This window comes from Styela clava, chromosome 1 (assembly GCF_964204865.1).
Source record: "Styela clava chromosome 1, kaStyClav1.hap1.2, whole genome shotgun sequence".
Classification (NCBI taxonomy): Eukaryota; Metazoa; Chordata; class Ascidiacea; order Stolidobranchia; family Styelidae; genus Styela; species Styela clava.
In genome coordinates, this window is record NC_135250.1 from 17,613,118 (window position 1) to 17,635,496 (window position 22,379).

The 22,379-nt window shown below is 34.8% G+C and overlaps 2 protein-coding genes across 2 annotated transcripts in view; one reads left to right on the forward strand and one right to left on the reverse strand.

Moving 5' to 3' along the window:
• The first annotated feature begins 1,372 nt into the window (after positions 1-1,372).
• Positions 1,373-3,077, forward strand: LOC120348381 (fumarate hydratase, mitochondrial-like). Its single transcript, XM_039418495.2, has one exon. The coding sequence runs from the start codon at positions 1,463-1,465 to the stop codon at positions 2,960-2,962; it is 1,500 nt and encodes a 499-aa protein (XP_039274429.2). The 5' UTR covers positions 1,373-1,462; the 3' UTR covers positions 2,963-3,077.
• A 1,414-nt stretch (positions 3,078-4,491) lies between these two features.
• The window catches only part of LOC120348380 (stalled ribosome sensor GCN1-like), a 43,202-nt gene continuing 25,314 nt past the window's right edge, over positions 4,492-22,379 (reverse strand). The window contains exons 30-54 of the mRNA XM_039418494.2: positions 21,222-21,354; positions 20,759-20,999; positions 20,066-20,201; positions 19,335-19,473; positions 18,323-18,513; positions 17,796-18,009; positions 16,977-17,119; positions 16,441-16,555; positions 15,890-16,105; positions 15,156-15,320; positions 14,617-14,779; positions 13,930-14,021; positions 12,910-13,002; positions 12,111-12,311; positions 11,165-11,407; positions 10,575-10,719; positions 10,128-10,213; positions 9,436-9,629; positions 9,199-9,274; positions 8,302-8,437; positions 7,755-7,903; positions 6,932-7,036; positions 6,201-6,315; positions 5,345-5,490; positions 4,492-5,039 (exon numbers count right to left, since the gene is read on the reverse strand). Coding sequence (XP_039274428.2) covers positions 4,911-5,039; positions 5,345-5,490; positions 6,201-6,315; positions 6,932-7,036; positions 7,755-7,903; positions 8,302-8,437; positions 9,199-9,274; positions 9,436-9,629; positions 10,128-10,213; positions 10,575-10,719; positions 11,165-11,407; positions 12,111-12,311; positions 12,910-13,002; positions 13,930-14,021; positions 14,617-14,779; positions 15,156-15,320; positions 15,890-16,105; positions 16,441-16,555; positions 16,977-17,119; positions 17,796-18,009; positions 18,323-18,513; positions 19,335-19,473; positions 20,066-20,201; positions 20,759-20,999; positions 21,222-21,354 — 3,766 coding nt within the window. The 3' untranslated portion in view covers positions 4,492-4,910. The remainder of the gene's footprint in view (positions 5,040-5,344; positions 5,491-6,200; positions 6,316-6,931; positions 7,037-7,754; positions 7,904-8,301; positions 8,438-9,198; positions 9,275-9,435; positions 9,630-10,127; positions 10,214-10,574; positions 10,720-11,164; positions 11,408-12,110; positions 12,312-12,909; positions 13,003-13,929; positions 14,022-14,616; positions 14,780-15,155; positions 15,321-15,889; positions 16,106-16,440; positions 16,556-16,976; positions 17,120-17,795; positions 18,010-18,322; positions 18,514-19,334; positions 19,474-20,065; positions 20,202-20,758; positions 21,000-21,221; positions 21,355-22,379) is intronic.

Genomic DNA, 22,379 nt, shown 5'->3' on the forward strand with positions numbered 1-22,379 from the left:
TAAACCAATTCAGCCACTCGAAATATATTGGCCTTCACAAAGCAATGGAGGCAAAATTGAGAGTTCATGAGCTATGAACATTTGTTCTTTTCTTTGTCTTGAACTTTCCATACTCCACAGCCCCTATTAATTTTTTTTAATTTTAATTACCATGTGATGGTCATACATATCTTTAACTTGTATTTTCTGTCATGATGTATTATCTCAATGTGCCAAACTATTAATTTGTGTGCATATTTTGCTTCCAGATGACATAAATGTATTGTCATGTTTATTACCTCAGCTTGGAGTATTGACAAGAAAAAGGTGCCAGTAAATTAGGTAAAAAAATTTTCAACTCATTGTTATAATCAGAATTCACAATCAATAGGAATTATAAACAGCCAACAATCAGTGAGAATTATATGCGAAATCCCTCAGAATAAATTTGTCTAAAATCGGAGGAAGGCAAAAAATATAGGTAGTTTCCATTCACACAAGCATTTCAAGAAGACTTGCTCGAGCCAAACTAAATGAGCATCGTCAGGTGATCGGTAAGGCTGCAAGTTGAATTCAGCCCTGCAACCTCCTGCATAGAAGATAATATTAATTAGTGGGCTATGAGCTAAATTCCTAAATTTAAACAAACCTATCTACGATGCATTATGTACCAGCAATGTTACCTACGATTAACTGAATATGTAATATGTCTAATAAATTCACCTACAAAAGCAAGTTCGATAGGTGCAAACTTTGTGTTATGGAATTGCATCGCAGCACAGTTTTGTATGACACCCTCTTTAAATGAAATTTCAATGATTAAGCGCAAACATTAAAGTTACTAACTTTGAACTTTGTCATTATCTGCAAAATGTTCCACACAAATCTTTCCGCTATCGCGTTTGTAATCTTCTCTGATAAAAAAAAAACGTCTATGATGTCCAGAATTGCTCTTTACAGCTTGCCTGTTATTCCAGCTTTCCAAGTAAGCAAAACTTCTTAGATATAGAGATTATTTTGTTTCGTTACAGGCGCAAAAAGGCAGGTACTACACGTAAAAAAGACGCCGAGTAGCAAAAGCGAGCGGAAAACGGACGCGAAAGGCGACGAGAAATATGTGCATTGGAGCGTATCATGAAATACAATGTTTTGCCTGTAGTCTTATGGAGTGACGTCAGAGTTGCCTATCATGTTGTTTAATGTCATTGATGCGACACACCGCCGAGCCAAAATAAAAAAAAAGTTGAATTATTCCCCTTCCCCTGATTACGTTTATGTTTTCGACTCGAGTTTAAATCCTCGTTGTGCTCTGTCCTGAGATCGTGAAAGTATTACTTTGGGCAGTGCCACGTTATGCACCACAGCATTGGCATCTGAGTTATGCCACGCCTTTTCACTCAATATGTTTTTTTATATCTCGTATCCCAGTATTCAGTTTAGTTTGCTGCCTGTTCGACCGACCGGTGTCTGATTTCCCTTTGTAATGTCATCGTCTTGTATTTTTTCTCGTGGTCTAGCATTAATCAGGCCGGTTAGGTTATATCATTATCGACTGAAATTGATCGCAAATTCCACGAGAATGTACAGCTCAGCTGGACACAGAACAGAATCTGATAGCTTTGGTGATCTCAATGTGCCGAACGATAAATATTATGGAGCCAATACCGCAAGATCAATGATGAATTTCAAAATTGGCGGACCCTCTGAACGAATGCCAATAGAGGTTATTAGAGCATTCGGTGTTCTAAAGCGAGCGGCAGCTGAAGTCAACAAGGAATATGGTTTGGATGAAAAGATCTCTGATACTATTGTTGAAGCTGCCAATGAGATTATTGATGGGAAATTAGATGATCATTTTCCGTTAGTAATATGGCAGACTGGCAGTGGTACTCAATCTAACATGAATGTTAATGAAGTGATTGCCAACAGAGCAATTGAAATAATGGGAGGAAAGCTTGGAACTAAAGACCCAGTTCATCCAAATGATCATGTAAACAAAAGTCAAAGTTCAAATGATACATATCCAACAGCTATGCATATTGCTGTAGCAAAGTCCTTGCACGAAATTTTGATTCCAGGTGTAAAACATCTTAGAGATATCTTGCAAGCAAAAGCCGGTGATTTCAAAGACATTGTCAAGATAGGAAGAACTCACACACAAGATGCAACCCCACTAACACTTGGACAAGAGTTCTCTGGTTATGTCAAGCAGCTTGATAATGCCATACATCGAGCCAATGCATGTTTACCACGAATATATGAACTTGCAGCAGGTGGGACAGCCGTAGGAACAGGACTCAACACAAGAATTGGTTTTGCAGAGAAAGTTGCTTCTAAAGTAGCTCAAATCACAGGACTACCATTCATAACAGCTGAAAATAAATTTGAGGCACTTGCAGCACATGATGCACTCGTTGAAGTCAGTGGCCAATTAAACACAATAGCCTGTTCCCTAATGAAAATTGCAAATGATATCAGATTTTTAGGATCAGGACCGAGGTGTGGACTTGGTGAGCTGTCACTTCCTGAAAATGAACCAGGAAGCAGTATCATGCCTGGGAAGGTTAATCCAACCCAGTGTGAAGCTCTAACCATGGTTTGTGCACAAGTTATGGGTAATCATGTTGCCACCACTGTTGGAGGAAGTAACGGTCATTTTGAATTAAATGTATTTAAACCCCTAATGGTATCAAATGTTCTACGATCTTCTCGGTTGATTGGTGATGCTTGTGTATCATTTGCAGACAACTGCGCCGTGGGAATTGAAGCAAATGAAAAAAGAATATCTGAATTACTCCACGAATCTTTGATGCTTGTAACAGCATTAAATCCTCATATCGGATATGACAAAGCCGCGAAAATAGCTAAACATGCTCATGCCCAAGGTTCAACTTTAAAGAAAGCTGCAATAGATTTAGGATTTTTAACCGAGCAGGAATTTGATAAATGGGTGAAACCTGAAGACATGCTGGGACCAAAGTAAAAGTACATGACGGTGATATTTCTTTATGCCAGGTTTCAAAGTTTGTTTAATTTATGTACTGTAGTGCACTGTCATCTGCAAGTTCAAACAAGAAATTTATGTTTTTGAAATGCAATTTGTTGTGTCGCTTAATTACTCCTGTGTATTTACTGACTGGAGTTTTGCTGAAGTACGTTGGAAGTACTCGCCTGGAAATTTCGTTTAGTTGTAAAAATGCCAACACAACAGTGTGTGCCATTCGCTAGTCACATATTTAAATATTAAAAACATCTACATGTGAAAACAACTCCGATTTTATCAGGATTCACAATTTATCTATAAGTAAACTTTAGATAATAAGAGTAACTGGTGATAGACATGACAAATAATGATTGCCATATAGAGGGTACAATGTTGGGGCTGGGTATAGATCAGTGCTCGTCAACCTTTTTCTCCGGATTCGTTGTAGTTACAAATTTTGAATTCTGCCTTTTGTATCTAATCTGATCGAAAGTTTACCAAAAATAATTTTCACAATCCTTACATAAATTATTCACCACACGCATATTATGCTAGGGAAATTCAAAATGACTCGAGTTACTCCAAACCATTTCGGTTAATGATGATGAATCGATGTCATGGCGAGTAGGTAACAAAAACTTGAAAAATGCTAGATATAGGTTGTGCATAAGTTCAAACACATATGTTGCTTTACTTGCGACAGGTTGCCAATTCTCAACAAATACATTTAGATAAATTTGAGTTGGGTTGCGCGAGACTAACTTCCTATCTTTTCTCTATGCCTTTATGCTAGTGGATCCGTATGCGTATACTGCAAGGATACTGTAGCTGGAATAAACATGACTATTCTATCCCATTGAAGAGTCCAGCTGCACACTAACACAAATTTGTGTTAGCGTTTGATACTGCACACTTATATAAGCTTTTCAGCTGGGCTACTCAACTGGCGGACCGCGGTCTGAATCCGAATCTTTCGACCATTTAATTTGGACCGCCTCTGCTTGTTTATTTTGGCAGCATAAGCATCGTTTGGTAGTTTTAGATGATTTTGATACAATTTAAATACACATCTATACAGTTTGTCGCACTGGTACCAATATGCGACATTTGTGAGCCATCATTTGACGTTTCGTTCATTTAATGAAAAAAATATTCTGTATCCGGACCCCAGTAATTTTAAAGTTTTCTAAACAGACTTTTGGTCAAAATAGTTGAGTAGCCCTATTCTACAGCATGTCACCAACAATGGCTATTTCTTTCTGTATCAAAATATTGCAAAACAACTCAGTCCTTCTTACATAGGGGTAGCATAAAACGACAGTCAAAATCATTGCTGCTATGCATAACAATCGAATCGCACATATTTTACAATTCGGGAGTTAATTGACAGACACCCTGGAAGTCTAACAACGATGAATTGATCTTGCTTGCTTCGTCATACAAATGAAATCATGTTTGCGAGTTGGAAGCTTTATCGCTAATTTACAGTGATCTGGCCTCACTAATCAAGTTAAATAAACAATTAGCGATCACCTGAAGAGTCATATATTACCTAATTTAAGTATTGCAACAAAATTCGGCAAATAATCACACTACATTGTCTGACGGATGAAATGGGAACTTTGATAATCTCATACCATACAAAATTATTCAACAACAAAAGCAGAGATCTTAAAACCTACTAGATACAAAATCCCAACATAATTCAACAATGACAATGGGTTCTAAAAATGTATTTATAGATTAAATTCCAAATCCGCAGGACAAATTCTATAAAGTTAGTTAGTCCATGTGAAGCTGAATTGAAATACTATTTTCTGTTCATTGGTTTCAAATTGGATTTTAACCTCTCATTGTGAAAACTTGGATTATACACCATCCAAGAATTTCCTCATCCATATTAGCATTTCAACAACAAATATATAAACTTCCTCTGCTTATTATTGTTTTATTTTGTGATTAATGTGTCATCAATATCTTCTATGATTTCTTTGGCAGCAATCAGTTTTTTGAATTTTGTTTTTTGTAGTTCTGCTAACGATGACACATCCCTGGATGGCAACGATGCTGAAACCTCCTGCAAAAATACAACATGGCATAAATATATTGATGAAACACACGACTTGTTATCTGAGCTGGCCATCATGTGTGTTCGAACTACGAACCTTCTCAAATACAGTAATGCTGAGTAACTTGTAACATGGCAGACTAGTTCTTTATGCAAAAATATTTCGCCCAGTTACGTATTAGGCAAGATGACTGGTCAAACAAAACCATATAACATCAACTACCAAATTAAAAGTGTGCGTTTCCAATGTAGGTTATGAGAAAACTCGTAATGTTTGGTCAAGAAATAGCACTATAACAAGTAACAACACATACCTTCAAAATTTCTTCCGATTGTCGAAGTGATAAGACCGTAATTATCGCATATTCAGCAGATGATCGAACGGTCGTATTTTTTTCTTTGGTTATCACGATAAGTTGACTTACGAAAAATATCAGATTTTGTATAGGAACAATAGAACCTAAATAAAATGAAAAAATTATAATGATGGTCACTGATCAACTCCATCACTGGTATAGCAATGCATACTTCCAAGATACTTGGTAATAATACACAAAGTTAAATAAAATATTAATCATTGGGAGTCTTGAGTCACCTTTTTAAACACTCTCAGTGAAGCAATTCATCCTGACCAACGATTTCTGAAGTTGAGTAAAAACGTACCTTGAGGGTGTTTATGAAAACGGTAGGCACAAATCGGGGACACGGATTACAAATCGGGCAGTTACGAGAAGCGTTATCATATTTGTGATGTTTATTACTATGACTTGTGACTCAAAAGTGCTGTGGCTCGACTCAGGGACTTTCAAAATTTGAAAGGACTACACCTACGGTCTCTGATGAAACTTGCATGTACCCAACACTGATTTTATCAGTTGTATTAACTGAACTACAGAATCCAGTCAAACAGAGTTTATATTAGGAATGAAATATAATAACACTATTATATGGAACCAATTATGTTCCAGAATGCACATAAGAGTCAGTTGAATATAACTAACTGAAAATATTTATTTCTTGCTCATAACCATACATGAAGTACTTGTTTACCACCGAAATAAAAGATATTGCCACACACTCGAATTTGCACAAGTAAACTGAGAGATTCATGGAGAAAATAAATAATAGCTAACAAAATGATTCAATAAAGTAAAAGTCGTGAAGCCTTACCACCGTGTCCATTTGTCGTGCCATCTGTTTTTCCTGATGTAATAATTTGATTGACAGCCCATGCAGCGGAAGTACAAGCCACAACTTTAACATCATTTGAGTTGTGTTGGAAAGCCTAAAAATATGTAAAATATTTCATAAAAAATTGTATAAAGAGAGGATAAGAATTTCGGCGACATGCTAATTTCAACAAAAGAGCCATGATCCTTCTGTTAACAAATAAATGGCAATCTAGTTGTGTTGCACCACTTACTAGCTTACTTACATATAGTTACCAGCGCTGTTGCACCATGGAAAATTTACAACAGACTTTGGATCCTTACTGAAAAATATTAGACTCAGGATTTCAAGTCTTCAACTAAAAAAATTTCGAACCCTACTCTAGTTGTACCAAATTTTGACCTTGACTCCTGCTCCAAACTCAGAGAAATTCAAATTTCGATATCAAAAACTAAAGCAAGCCTTCTTTAATAGATCGTTTTAGTTCAGCAGTGTGTACCCAATTTATTCCGCCCCGGGTGGGGGGATGGCATTTAACCAGAGATTTTTTGACCCCACATTGACATAGAAGACAAGGAAGTTATTAAGCTGCAAACATCTTAATGAAACTTAGTAGTAGAATACGCACCATGGAAAAAGTGAGCCATTCCTACCACTCCCCATTGCAACAATGTTGAAACAGCAATCATTCAATAATTCATTGAGATAAATGAGAATTTTTAAATTCGTACCTTCTTAAATGTTTCGTTTATTTGACTCGGAACTTTTCTGGATGACTGGACACAGTAAACGAGTGCATAAGCAGCAGCATGAACTCCGTGCGTCACAATTTGCACCTGCATAAAAAGTGATTATTTCACAATTGCTTTACAGCATTGTTTACCAAACTGCATCGAGTGTGCCATGTAATATCGATTCATTTTAAAAAAAACTCATCTGCCCTTGTTTAAAACTTAAAAACCATCAAATGATAAAATATGTCAAAAATAACGATTGGATAGAAATATAACTGGCGATATCAGACACTAAGCAGTTGTATATTAAATAGTTCAACTATCGCATTGATTAAATGTATATATGCAATAACTTCTTTCCTTGTAATAATTTGATATTAATAAGTTGACATAACGCTCCATAAATTGTATGACAGAAAATAATGGGTCAAGAACATGTCTACTTTACATGGTATATGGGGAAATAGAAGCGCATTGATAAGAGCAACCATTGAAACAGGGAATATTAAAATCTCAAACTAATGACAGAGGAAGACAGAAAATACTTAAATTAACATCTACGAAACAAGAAACACCAACCAACATTTATTATCTGGGAGTTATTTACAACGTGCAAAGTTTTGTTCGTGAGGCTACATTAATAAATAGACATCCCTAGGTAAGAGAAACGAATACACACATGACAGAAGTCAGTTTTGACAAGAGCACATATTGACCCATGATTGGTTAGCAAAATAAACAAGGTGTATACAATTTATCCACGCATATCAACAGTATCTTCACTAACAAATGGTGATAACATTCATATTAAATTTCCTACTCTGTCGAGACTAGCACAATCGAGCATCGTTGAAAGTGTTGCATCTTCCCTATCTTCTGTGAAAAATTTTTCGGGAGATTCCTTTAAAGCGACAGCGAGAAGTGCACTTCGACCTTGTCGCAGAGGCCACGATGCATCGTGAGATTTAACTAAACAAAAAAACAACTGGGTTTACTAATTTTGTTTCAATTTCCGTTTGGTGTCAGTGAAAAAAAGTCAACTGAAAATAATCAAAAATTTTGTGAACAGTGCAGTATGTCAAATAGGCTGTATGATTGACTATGGGAACAAAAATTTCGCTTCAAATGATGCAAGTCATATGGTAAATCATCAATATTTCGAGTCATTTTGCTGTTTAAAAATTTATCAGTTCTGTGCGAAGAATCACCTGTGTGTCAGCCGCACCAATTTTCACACTAATCTCGCCCCAATGACCGATAGAACTGTATGAGGCATGGGAATAAAGGTGAAAACAACATGTTAAAAAAGCAAATAGTAAATAGAGTTTCACACAATGCTATTTTATGAATACTTGAATTATTTTTACCTAAGACTTGATTCTTCAAAAGATCGTCAAGTAGATTGTCAGGAAGAGATGCACACAATGTTCCTAAGCATCCTGCTGAACATTTACTGATCATCTCTTCCTCTGAACCAAGTAATGAAGTTAATGTTGATAAAATCTGAAAAAAAAACAGATGGAAATTGAGAATTAACTGTGTAGAATCACTATGTTGTCAATTGTTACCAGAAAATTGAAACCTAGTAGACCATGTACATGAGGATTTCCCACAATGTACAGTATATATAAAAGCCTATTGTATAATGAAGCCATAAATATTTCAACTATGAATTTTTAAAGCAGTGACTGAGTAATCAAAGAATTGAAATAACATACATAGAGTAACACACACATGTACATCGTTGCAACAGAGACTTGACACAGTTCAAATTCATATTGTCATGAAACCAACTTGGCAAATCTGGGTATTCCCGAAGTATGTGAACAAAGATGGCGGACACCAGAACGTAGTATGTGTACCAGGATAGGGTTAGGCCATAATTTCAGATACAAATACGACGGGAGTATCTTGGCTAGTCACCCAACTCTTAACAGAACTAAAATAAGGAAAATTGGAAAAAGATTATGACCTAACCCGGTACACATACGACGTTCCGGTGTCCGCCATCTTGGTTCACATACTTCCGGAGAACCCAAATCTGAACTCTGCTACTGACCTATCTAACTTCTAATATGATAATTTCTCTCACATGAATATCCACCACTGACATGATGAAATCTAAACTTTAAAAAAGTCTTTAATCCTGAATAACCTTGTCTCTAGAACTCAAAGGGATTTGTATTATTTGCTTTATTGATCAGTTTAGAAAATTCAAGTTTCTTCAAATGAAAATGGACGATTTTTATTCAGACATATCTTACTTCATTCTGTATTTTGGGATTGATTTTCGCTCCAGCACCTTGAATACAACCTCTTAATGCTTGAAGCATTGTTTCTCTAAAAATAAAAAGTTGATTCGAAATTTTAACCAAAAACATGAGTGGGATAAATATAAACTTCTAAAATTGGAAAGAAATAGAGAAAAGAAGTAGAAGTTTTGTTAAAATCGCAAACTAGGAATCTTCAAATCTAGTGAAAAGGTATCAACATTCACTTACTTGATCAGAGGATCATCCTCTGTTTTTACGTTATTGTTCAAATCTGTGAACAATGGATCGAGTCTTGTATGAATCAAAACAAGATGTTTGAGTGCTTTCGACGATTGAAGTCTGACAGGTCGATTTGCATCATGAAGTGCTTTTCCAAATGTGGTTTGAAGTTGAGGCAAAAATGGCTTCAAAAACGCACCGGCCTACAATGAATCCAACGCGTTAAGTATACTATGTGTTTGGTGTAAACATTCATAAAATTGGAAAGCATTTAGTAAATAAAAAAAAATTGGGTGCTCCCGAAGTATGCGAACCAAGATGGCGGACATCGGAACGTTACATGGGTAACAGGTTAGGGTTAGGCGATAATTTTTTAAAAATATGGCCTAACCCTAACCTAGTACACATATTACATTCCGATGTCCGCCATCTTGGTTCGCATACTTCGGGAGCCCAAAAAATTGAATTGAATAATGTACATGAAAATTATAGTTGCACATAAGCAATGCTTTGGTTGCATAGTAACATGATTTGAAATAGACAATAGGACATAAAAACAGCAAATATACCATTAAGGGGACGGTCACTACTTCATCAATTACCTCCTCGGATAATGGTGTAATTTAGTATACATGGTTCAATCAGACATTGAGGATGAAAGGCAATCAAATTTTTAAAACAAAAAATAAGGTAATAGAGACCTTTTCCAGGAGAAGTGTTAAAGTTTCCAAAACAGCGACTCGTACATTTGCGTTGAATCTGTCTCCGAGAATTCGGATCAAAGGACCTGGAGTTGAAATAATGAAATTTGAAACCTCCATACACATCAAAAGCATGACAATTCAAGCAATACTATCTATGTTATGGCGTAAATATTACGTTGCATCAAAGTGAGAAAATAATAATTTTTAAATAAAAATTGAACAAAGGCTAAACGCATTTAAATATTTTGCAACTTCATGCGAAAAAAACAGTCGATGAAGTTTTTCGCTAAACAAGTTTCTCTAAAATCCATTTTAATTTGGAACATACTAAATTAAGTGGCATCTTACTTCATAAACTTTGATAGTTCCTACAAATGCCCAAAACAATTTTATAGTTGAAAATAATTTCAATAAATACATTTGTGCAAAGGAGAATGCATATACCTGTGATTGTCACCACAGACGGCTTCAATGCGATTGGAGTTAAAATTTGAATGCACTCTGTCAATGCTTTTGCTGACTGTTCCTTCATATCTGGAGCTCCATTGAGTATTCCTTCTCGAAGTATTGGAAGCACAGATGTCATTCCCTAAAGAAAAATGATTAAAAATTAAGTGTCCAAAAATGAAGCAAAAATCACTTCATTTTGATACAAATATATATTTTATTAAACAAATACAGATAGTAAGTACATGATGCTAGATTTAAATAGAAGTTATATGCATTTATCATTTCATTTGATTTCATTTTTCCCATATGGTACAAGTTTCCATAAAATAAGATAGAATTGAGACAAACAACAGCTTTGATTAAGACCACCACTACATTGTTACAAATGGAGTAATTATTCCAACACATAAGTACATACCGTTGTAGTATGCTTAACTGTCAAAAATGAGTCAATAGAAAAAAGCATACTTGTTGACCAAATTCATACTAGCCATACTGTGTGATTAATAGTTTCTGTAAGATATGATCATTCATGTATGCTAACATAATTTAATAATATATATATATATAAATTCAATAATCACCTTTTTAGGAAGACAAAATCCTGGTAGAATTCCTCCATTGGCTCGTATTTCATCAGAAATATATCGAATAGCCTGTCGGACTGAACTGACATGTTGCAATTGTTCTGCGGCATCGAGGCATTTTACAACAGCAGATAATGCAGACCAGGCTTCTTCTTGAACAGACTGATCTTCGTCTGCCATTAATTTGAAGAAAACACGAATAAAAATGGCAACATAGCTGCTGTAATCTGAATCTGTGTCCTGAAAAAATTGATAATACTTGTACCTGATAAATATTCAACAAAGATTATTCAACAACCAACTTTGGGGAACATTGAAATTTTGGAAAATTCGCCTACAGAATGATTCCTATATATCAGGTCTACTAAACTGGCGAACCGCGGTCCGAATCCAGACCATTCGAGTATTCAAATTGGTCCGCACCTAATTCTTTATTTTGGATCATTAGCCCCACTTTTAAAGTTACATTTTATAAAATGACTCTTCTTGTTTTGAATATATATGAAAAGAACTATAACATATTAATCATTCTTTATCAGCTGATAATCATTAGTCGGTCGAGCAATTAGTCGGGACACGGTAATTTTGAAGTTTTGTATGCGGATCTTCGGTAGAAATAGTTGAGTAGCCCTGCTACGGCTGCTATATATTATGATTTTACTGCAGAATTCCAAATAGATCATTCACAACTTGCTTGAGAAATTCTAAAGTCTAAAAATCTGTGAATATGGAGTTATATCCTTGAATTACATGATTAATATTTTTTAACAGATATATTAAATTACTATTACTATTAAATTACTATTTCATTACTATTAAATGATTAATAGTAGTGAAATTATTGAGACATTTTATTCCTATGATTTTTTTTATTATATTTACATGGCAAAATTAAGTTTTCTCCAGCACACAAAACAAACCTCCCAACTAACATTATACATACCTTGCAGAAAGCATGCAACATTGTGACAGCAGCTCGTCTAATTTTTTTATCATCGCTTTTTGTTGCTTCAAGAAGGTCATCCATAATAATACGAGTACCGTGTTCCCCTTCAACACTTAAAATAACACCCTCACAATCAGACAATGTTGTGGCGTACGTTTCCTCGCTGTCAGAAACTGCAACAAGTGCTGACAAAAGTGCCTATAAATATAGTTATAATTTTCATAAAAATGTATATTTTCATTACATGGAAGTTAAAGAATAATTAGTTGTTATATTGAAAAAGTATATATTCGATTTTAGGTTTCTGCAAAACTAATGCAATATAATGAGAGAAAATTTATATATTTATTTCAGAGGAGAGGAAAGTTGATAGGATCTAATATCCTAATATATCAAGTCACAGACTCTCACATGCAGGTTAGGCATGATAATTAGATAAGTAGTGCATAAGCATGGGCATAAGTAAATCCCTAACAACAGCTAAATAAACCACCCCCCTAGCACAGCAGCATTCTTTCACTTGACCAAACAACTCAAATCTGTAGCCTCATGCGATCATTGCTTCAGCGGTGAGCGGGTTACGAACAATAGGCAGAATGAGACTAATATTTTACTCCAGAAACTTGGCATAAATCATAGCGAATTTTTTTTTTAAAAATAACCAAGGTACAATTCTCAATTCCAGTAATTCATTCTCATTAAAACATACAAAACAATGATTTCAATTTAATATCAAACAACTATTTAAAAAACCTTATTAATACTAGTGAAGGAAATGATTTAATATCCCACGAACCTTTAAAATTTTAGCCAGATGTCTTGTTAAAGATTCTCCAGCTACAGCAGACAAGAAAGATAATACACGAGTGTTGATTGGTGGTTCTATCAACTGTAAAAACAAACCATTATTTAGTTGGGATGAAATATTATAATATCATTTGAGTATCGAAAGCATTTGAGCATTTGAGTAACGAAATAATTGTCATACCTCAAAAAATTTACATTGAAATTGCTTCAAATTCTATCTCTATTGCATTATCCTATCTGGGTTATTGGGCAATGTTGTCCGGCATTACTACACTTGGAGAATCAACAACGATTTTTTATATATGTTATCTTTATCAATTTATTCAGTTGATAAAGTGTATTACTATATTGGCACAATTATAAATTCAATAGAGTTCTCTCACTTTTTGCTGTGTTTTTACAACAGGGGTGTGCAACATTGTTTTGTTGGTGGGCTATATAACTAACTTCGTATAAGGAGGAGTAACTAACAGCATCCAGCTGGGCCACACAAAAGAGTTCGTAGTAAATGTTCATGAGTTAACTGACTTATACACCCCTTTTGGTAAGCTTCATTTTGGAGAAAAATTGTTCACAGCAGTAAGTTACCAAAGGGAGGTCATTCTTTTTGCATGACGGGACAAATTAGAATATTTCTCACGCACAGAGTTTGTGAAAATCTACCAAACTGTTTACAGAATATTTTCTCTTGGTTTCCATATCAGTCTGCAGTTTAATGAGTTCCATTCGGAAGTTTTGACTCAGCGACAAAAAGGAAAAAACATTAATGTGAGCGCCTTTTCAAACAAAATAAACCGGATTGGGATTTAATGGTTAATTGGAAAAAATCTGAGAGTTGACAAGGGCCACACTGAATGGCTTAATGGGCCGAGTTGTGGCTCGCGAGCCCCCTGTTGCACACCCCTGATTTACAACAACTCATTGCATTACCATGTATCTTTAATTTCAAAGGTATGATCGACATACAAGCTGAGTTTTGTTAATACAGAGTCATTCTAAATTTGCTCACCTTCGGCACAATAAAAGGCAACACAACTTTTCCTTTAACAGCAATAACTTGACGTAATCCATCCACAATATATTCTGATATTTCAGGATCACCTAAATTTTAAAAATACAGTCAAAACTCATGAAACACCAAAGTCACGAATTTATTAAAAAAAGAGCAGCAGAGCAAAACTTCAATTTTGTTTCAAGTACGACAGTACAGGCCAATTATTTGACATTTGAGATGATTTAAATCATTGGTGAGCTTTTATCAAGCCTTTTGTAAAATAACTATTAACCACATCCGGAAAACACACAATTTAACATGTATTGTAGCTTTTGAAACTTGAGGTAAAATGGCAAGTAACTAATATTTTCATGACAGTTCTGATATTAACATCTGTATCCATTAAATGTATAATGTAGAGTAAATTGAAACCTAGACCCATTACAAGTAATAGAAATAATAGATTTGAAGAAACTGATTCTAGTCAATTCTAAAATCAAATTAAAAAAAATTGTGGCGAAATAGTAATTTGGAATATCAGAAATTCTAAAGAAGTTTTTGTATGAGTCTTTCAAATTGGTTTTGGCCCAAATTTACTTCTTTTGACTGCGAAATTCAAAATACGACATTACAATAAAATAATCTGGCATTGTCTTGAAACTTCAGTTAACATACATGTAACAAAAGAATTAGATATATTACCAATTTTCTCCAGCAGATCTGGTAGAATTTCCTCAAGAGCTTGTTGTCCGATCGCTGCATGTAGATTTTCAAAAGTTGTTGCAGCAGCTGTTCGTACATCTGGATGTGAATCGCATAAACCTTTGCGAACGGTTGGTAGAAGACTATCAGAAAATGTCAAAATCTAGAAAAAAAACAATTTTAAATATTGATATCTTCATCACTGAAGAAGCATAAACAACTTCCCCAAGGGGCTGCTAAAGATTTTGAAATATTGTTCTCGCAGACAACAACCTAACTAAGCCAGGATTGGCATATTTATCCATGAACTATTCAAGTTATTATTATATGATATTGATTTTGCAAATAAGTGGAATGAACAAAGGTTGCAGGATACCCGAAACTTTCAAAAAATGATTACAAGAGTCAGAATGTTGAACAACTCTTACTGATTCATTATCTTCAAGTAACGGCAAGCATCTCATTATTCAATTAATAGACAATTCCCAAGTTTGTATCTCAAAAAAAAAAATTTATTGAAAACAAAATAATCTCCATACCGCGTCTTTGCTGCATGATTTAATAATTTCAGAAAGGCCGATGCAAACTCCTTGTCTCTGATCTTCGTCCTCAGATTCCAGTTCACTTTCAAGTATTGGAATAATTTCAGGCAACATTCTCTCACCCAGTTTTCTCACTATATCACCAAGTGTTCTTGCTGCAACCTTAACAGAGAATTCAAAATATCTAATAACTTGTAATACTTTCAAGTCTAATTTAAAGCAGATTGGCTACTCTGCCGTAAATTAGACACAAAATTATAACTAATCACAACATGAATTGCATAGAAAATATGTTTCATCTAGGGGTAGTTCGGCAGACTGTGAGCAATACAACTCAACAAGATCAGAAAAGCAACCTACTAATAGTAAATTTCACTTCTTGATTAGAACAAATTGTACTGGTTAACTATTACTGATTCTGACCTGAACAAGACATAGAATAGGATTTACATATTTATCCCGGGGGAGCGGAGAGTCAACAAGACAGCATATGGCAAACCACGGCCTCTCGTTTGGTTACCATTCCATGTCGGGTATGGGATTATGGTAGTTAGGTACTTATTTTTGGAAGCATGGACTTCATGGTCCAGAGAACCCACACACAAAGTAATCAGAGGCTTGATGGTGAGCGTATTCCTAACGCTTAGCAGTAGCACGATGGAGTCCTGTCAGGTTTGCTGTTCAAAACTAAAAGAATTAGTATTTGCTCCAAAATTCCACATATATCCTACCTGTCTTTTATCGTAACTCGAAGAAGCCAAACATCCGAGCAAAAGTTCAAACAAGACTGGTAGAATTTCACGAAGCACTCTTGGTGTATTTGGCACAACAATCTTCCAAACATGTAATGCCGATTGTCGTACTTGCAGCATAACATCTGATCTTCCAATATAAAGTCCAGAAAACACTCGTTGGCATCTTTCATCACCAAGAACCTCTCTAATAGCCTGAAATGAAACGATTAGTTTTATTATATTCGGTGGCATTTGAATGCCACTATAATTTTGCTAACTATAGTAGACATGCTGACAACACACAAGGTAATGAATGTTTAGTGATCACCCCACATAACCCAGTAGTAATGGATTGGGTATCCAAGCTCCGCCTAACCATAATAGTTCTGTACAAATGAGTCATTATTTTCTCAGACATAACATAACAAAATGTACAAATTATTTGTAATTAAATTACTATAATATTCAAAAATATCTAATTTGGAAAAGCACCGGTAAATTTTATCCAACTTAATTCTTCAGACATATCCAACACCAACAAAACCTACCTTCTGTCCCTCCATTGTACCAAAATTATCGTCCTCTTCACCATGAGTACTCATTTTACCGGTGACTCCCGATACTTGATATAAGAGTTCTCCAAGCAACTGAATTGAACTCAACCTGCAAAAACATTCATATGCTAAGTATCAAACGGTTGTCATTTTAAAACATAACAAGTAAATAAAAATCAAGGAATACCATATTTGTATACTGTTTTGGACATATCCACATTAACTATATAAGATGGAAATACGATCCCTATTAACTTACCTAAAATCAATATTTTTGATTAGATAGTCGGAAAATAACTACCGGTAGTGGATATTCAGAAAAATATTGCATGATAAAATAAGATGATTTCCGTAATCTCAAATTAGTTAAATTTTTCTCCGCCATACATAAATTTTCAGAGGTGAACTGACTAGTTAGTTATCTCCATACCCTTATCACAATGATGGCTGAAATAGGGATTTGGTTCACTACAATATTATTAAAATTTACTATATTTCGATTTTCCATGAAACAATCCACAACCATTTACCTAATCCTCCAATTATCATCCAACAGCCCACTTTCAAGTTGGGGCAGAAGTAACGCTACGGCCTGTTGAGCGTACATTCCAATAATTCTTTGTCCTGCCAACAAAGCTGTGTCTCGCAAAAACTCACATTCGTCGGCTAAAGACTTGAAAAAATAGGTAACGTGATATTAGTTATTCAAAAACATAAGTTAATTCTCCAAATCTGGAAATAATATGTTTGAAAGTCAGTCTAACTGCTCTTGATTTGCATTGGCACATCTAAATGCTTGTAGTCATGGCCTTTAGAATATGTAACTGGTTAGTTAACTATTCGTGAATCGAATCTATGAGTGAGGAATCAGACGAGAGCTAAGGTTTGTCCCAAAAATCTGAAATAACACAGGGTGTCCATAAAGTCTATTTACAGTTTCAATTTTGTTATGAAGTCAGTTCTCAATATATCTTAACTTAACCAGGTTTGTTATTTTTTAAACAGTAATTCAATCAATCAGCCAAAACAATATATGATAGCAATAAATTCCCTTTGCAATTTAAAAAATTTTTAAGATTTTATGGACACCCTATATAATATTTAAATAACTAACCAAAATTTCTCTTTAATTGGTAAAATTTAACCATGGCTAGTTTCTTTTCCAGTTAAATTGAAAAGATAAACTCGATTTCAGATATTACCAAAATGCCGAATATGGAATATTGATTTCTTTTACATTTCAATTTGACATCTTTTCCCTCTTCTCAAATAATTTGCTTTTTCATAATTTTACCTACTCATTGCTTTGAGAAATTTCTCACCACATGAGTAAATAACAATCTGTTTACCTGAAGTAATGCGGGAATAATGGCATCAATAAAAGGTGTGAAATCATCTCCAAATGTTGATGGTAAATAAATGTACAACATAATGTAGCCATCTCGAACATGAGGCAAAACATCAGCAGATCCTGCCATTCTGATTATATCAGGCATTAACTTTTCTAACTTAGAAACACCCAGTGCTCCGAGAACTTCAGACAATCCTTGTGCAGAACCAGATCTGAAATAACAGAATATTCAAATCAATCATTCCTATTCTGAGTTGATTTTTTTTTATTATTTTTGACTGTCCCCATGCATGTAGAAATTAAACTGTACCTCGGTCCTCAGAGGATTGTCAAAAACTGTATTATTATTTAAGATCCATTGAAACATGAAAAATTTGGAAAAGTTTGTTCAAAAAATTTGACAAAAATTAGCGTTTATGAAGAAAAATACCAAACAAATCCCCTCCCAACTACTACTCGCTTAATGATGTCCAAATTTTGACTTATATTAAATTCCTACCATATGTATAAAATTTCATGATTTACCTGTCCACAGAACTTTGCTCTGAAGTCAGGGTTTCCATCAACCAAGGTAATAAATCTTCAAATAAAGATTCACCAGTCCCCTTCACCATTGCTCCCAGTGCTTTTGCAGCAACCGTCCTCACTTCTGGAACTGGATCTAACAACGTATTCTTCAGTCCTGGTACCACAGCAGCAAGGTAAGGGTTGAGATCCTGAGAGAGTGGGGAAAGAATTACTAATTTAGCTCAATGGTTAGTGCATGCTTGAGTACATTGTGAGAGATTGTAGCTTTAAATCCAATGGAAGATAATTATATGCAAGTTGCCTGTGGCTGGTCAGTTAGGCCTTCCTCAACCATCAAGTACATGCATCTAAAATGGTGAACTATTTCTATACCAGACGTGGGCTATTGAGTAGACAAAAGGCTGTAGTTCGACATATGATTACAAATTGTAAGCTACCAACATGCTTATGATGAGTAAGGCTTCATGGCTCTTTACAAACAGCCAGGTAATGGGCTACTAACTATACATTGGATAGAATGAAATATTCCCGGATTGGCATTGTCCACCCAATTCAGTACACCTTGGGTGAATTAGGGCCGAGGGATTGAAACAAATTTTTTTTATCAGCGATTCCAATATACTTCCAAGTCTTTTAGAGGCTTTTGGGCACTCATGGCCCCCTGTTAGTCATTTCAGTGGTATTTATAGTGTTATTTTGATTGATAGATACCAAATCCCATCATGTTCAAACAATTAATGCTCAACAAAGTGAAATACCCTTTGAAATTACCACACCACACAACCTTATAAATATCCTTATCACAGTTAGGAATCGCAGCACTAGACCATCATGCATATCCACATATTCCAACAAGTGTATTGTAAACAAAGAAATATAAAGGTAGAAATAATAAAAGCCAAGGAAGATCTATTGTACAATTTTTTACTCACTATTATTTAATCCAGCACACAGATTCAGCTAAAAATGTATAAACATATCGCAATACAAAAGGAGGATCAACACAAACCTTTTGATCGGTTAAAGAATACATGTTTCCAATAATTTGAGCAGCCATCTTCCTGGTATCGGTTGATCTATCTTCAAAAGCTCGGTGAACAACGGGCATAATAAGAGCTAATGATGGTGCATCAATGAAGTGAACAAATCTTTAAAAATACATAGGAATATATAACAAGAGCTTATAAGTGAAAATTCCATTAAATTTATGTTCAACTTTAGGTTAATGACAAGCCTCTCATTCTTGTATATCAGTGTAGAGGCCAGTGTTCGCTATTAGCTCACTTTTTGGCCCTCCAGAAGTGTATGTACCAAGTTGGAGGAGGTAACTAATTTTGTTTGCCTTTTTTTACATCAAGTTGTATAAAGCGACTGAAACCTATGGGCAGGGGGTATATTATAAAAAATTCAAGTTGACAAGTAGTACTTGCCAATACTTTTGCTATACCAAACAAGTTTACTTTACTATACTTGTTACAGCCATTGTTTCAATGGGCAGAACACTTTTTCGAGTACATATGGCATTTAGAAGAGTTAAAACAAAAGCTTGGGAACCTAATTTGTTAAAATCTGCCAGGGCACTTTCACACTTTTTTTATCAACTGCGAGGCACCTTCGCACTCATAATTTCCTTAAAGTGAGCACTGATAGAGGCTCTAATTTCAACCACAACTTGATTGGGAAATTATTCTAAACAATTGTGGCTGCAAAACAAAAAAATAATTTAAGCAACAAGCTTACTTTGTGTCCAGTAGGGTTTGTAGGCATTTTGAAGTTTTCCTGAAGGGATCGCTCAGTGCACCTAGCAATACTGGTGCAATAGATAAAATTTCAGGATTTCGAATAACTGATCCAATTTGTTTCAAAGCTTGCTGACCTGAAATTTAAAAAGAAAATCGGTTTTATCTAATTAATATAATTCTGCAAATGGCTATCTATAGAATAATAAAAAGTGGTTGCAGACGAAACACTAACATTCCATATTTGAATTCTATATTGCATAAAGAAAAATCCATCCACTCCAGATGTATGTGTACCAATATGGAGGTAACTAATTTTGTTCGCCTACGTTACATCAAATTGTGTAAAGGAACGGAAGTCTATTGGCAGGGCAGGAGTATATCCACTTGGCTAACACAAACAGTCCCCGAACTGGGAAATAGAACTAAAATAAGGAAAATCGGGAAAAATTATGGCCTAATCCTAACCTGGTACACATACTACGGGAGTACCGTTTTATGTAACTCATGCACCTCATATATCGTTTTTATGATACAATGTGTCAAAAAATAGCAGAATTCCATTTTGTCCATTAATGAAGATAATTTGAAAGGGTTCAATTATAATAATTTTCTAAACATATTCCAGTGAAAGATAAGAATCCAATGGAATAAATAGCAATCCGATTCAATTTAAAAAAAGCAAATTGCCTACCTGCTTTCTGAACTTTGGGATGTGAGTCGGTAATGATGTCACATAATCTTGGTACAACACTTGGTAAACAAGATGAGAGTTGCTTAGGAGCACAATATGCCATGGCACCGAGCAGTTCAACTGATCCAGTTTTAGTTCTCCATGAATCTTCTTCGAGTGCACTTAGGAGCGAAGGAAGTACAAGTTTGACTCCGTGAGCACTTAAATTTTTCATTACAGCCCGCGCAGTGTCATCCGCAGCCTATAGAAATTTATAAGAATTAGAGTATTGGAACCTCAATTCAAAAATTTCCTCACTTTTGGCCCCAACCTTAGTGTGAGTCAGCTTACCAAAACAGTAATACAACAAAATAGCATATTGGTAGATATCAGTGGATGCTCTGAAAGAGCCTAATTTAAAGTGAAAAGCGTCAAAACGCTTTTCCTCGAATCATTCCTTATTACTTTATAAGAAATTTAATACCTCTCTAACGTACTGATTCCCATCACCAAAACAAAGCAGTAAATATGGAAGTACATGAACAACATAAGGTTCAAATAATCGTCCCAACATTGTACAAAACATTTCAAATGCAAACAATGCACCTTCTCTGTGCCTGAAATAAGAATAAACCAAATTAAATTTAATCCTGTAAAAATCCGGCAATATGCATAGTGAGGTCATCTAATTGGTGAATACTAATCTGTCATTTTCTTTTGAAGTAATAACCAAGACCTGATATGGAGATAAGTTATGGAGATAGTTATTCAAAGATTCGATTCCAAATTTAAAGCAATTAGTAAAATATTTTGCCCCCAACTCCCGATTGACTAACATTTTGACAAAACCTCCTAACTGCAAGAAAACCAAAGTTTAGCAATGAAAACTTTTATTAGTATGTGCAAGCCTACTTTATTTCCCTCCTGTAAATGCTTAGTCAAACATTCCGGTTGGCCTGTTGGCCATTTTTGATTTATCAGAAATTTTGACAAGGAGATTGAAACTACGACTTCAACTACTATTCTAATATCAATATATGCCAAACTCCAAACCTACAGCCCTGCAGATAGGTCAAAGGCAATATAACAAAGATACAGAAACCAGCAGTTTTGATTTTTGAAATTGTTTAATTATTTTCGCACAATCATACCATCATTTTTTTCTATATCATTATCTAATAAATCATTTGTACAATGTTTTTTTTTTCTAAATCAAATAAAAAACGGGTGATAATATTAAATATATTAATTTTCAATCAATAATTTTATTCTCCTTTTACATGTGGGGATTAGATCCCTGCTTGGGATAAATATGCGCAATATAGATTGCTGGACTCGTTGTTGCAAGGTGTTTTACCTGACCACTGGTCGGTTACAGATTTCTCCACAATCAAGTCCACGCATCAGAAATGACTAACTGGTCAACTATTTTCATATCCAACAGGACAGGTAACCAAGTCAGAGGTTGTGATTCGACATATGACTAAATTGTCATTGACTCGATGGACTTCATATCCTCCTTTTTCTCCCACAGAATAAATGGAAACTAACAAATCCATTTTGAATAATGAATATCGATTCGACTTTGAAATGCAAAACTGAATACTGCTTGTGAAAATTCAAACAATAGTTAGCTCTATGA

Coding starts and splice junctions, on each gene's coding strand:
- LOC120348381 (XM_039418495.2), top strand. CDS start 1,463: ATGTCATCGTCTTGTATTTTTTCTCGTGGTCTAGCATTAATCAGGCCG.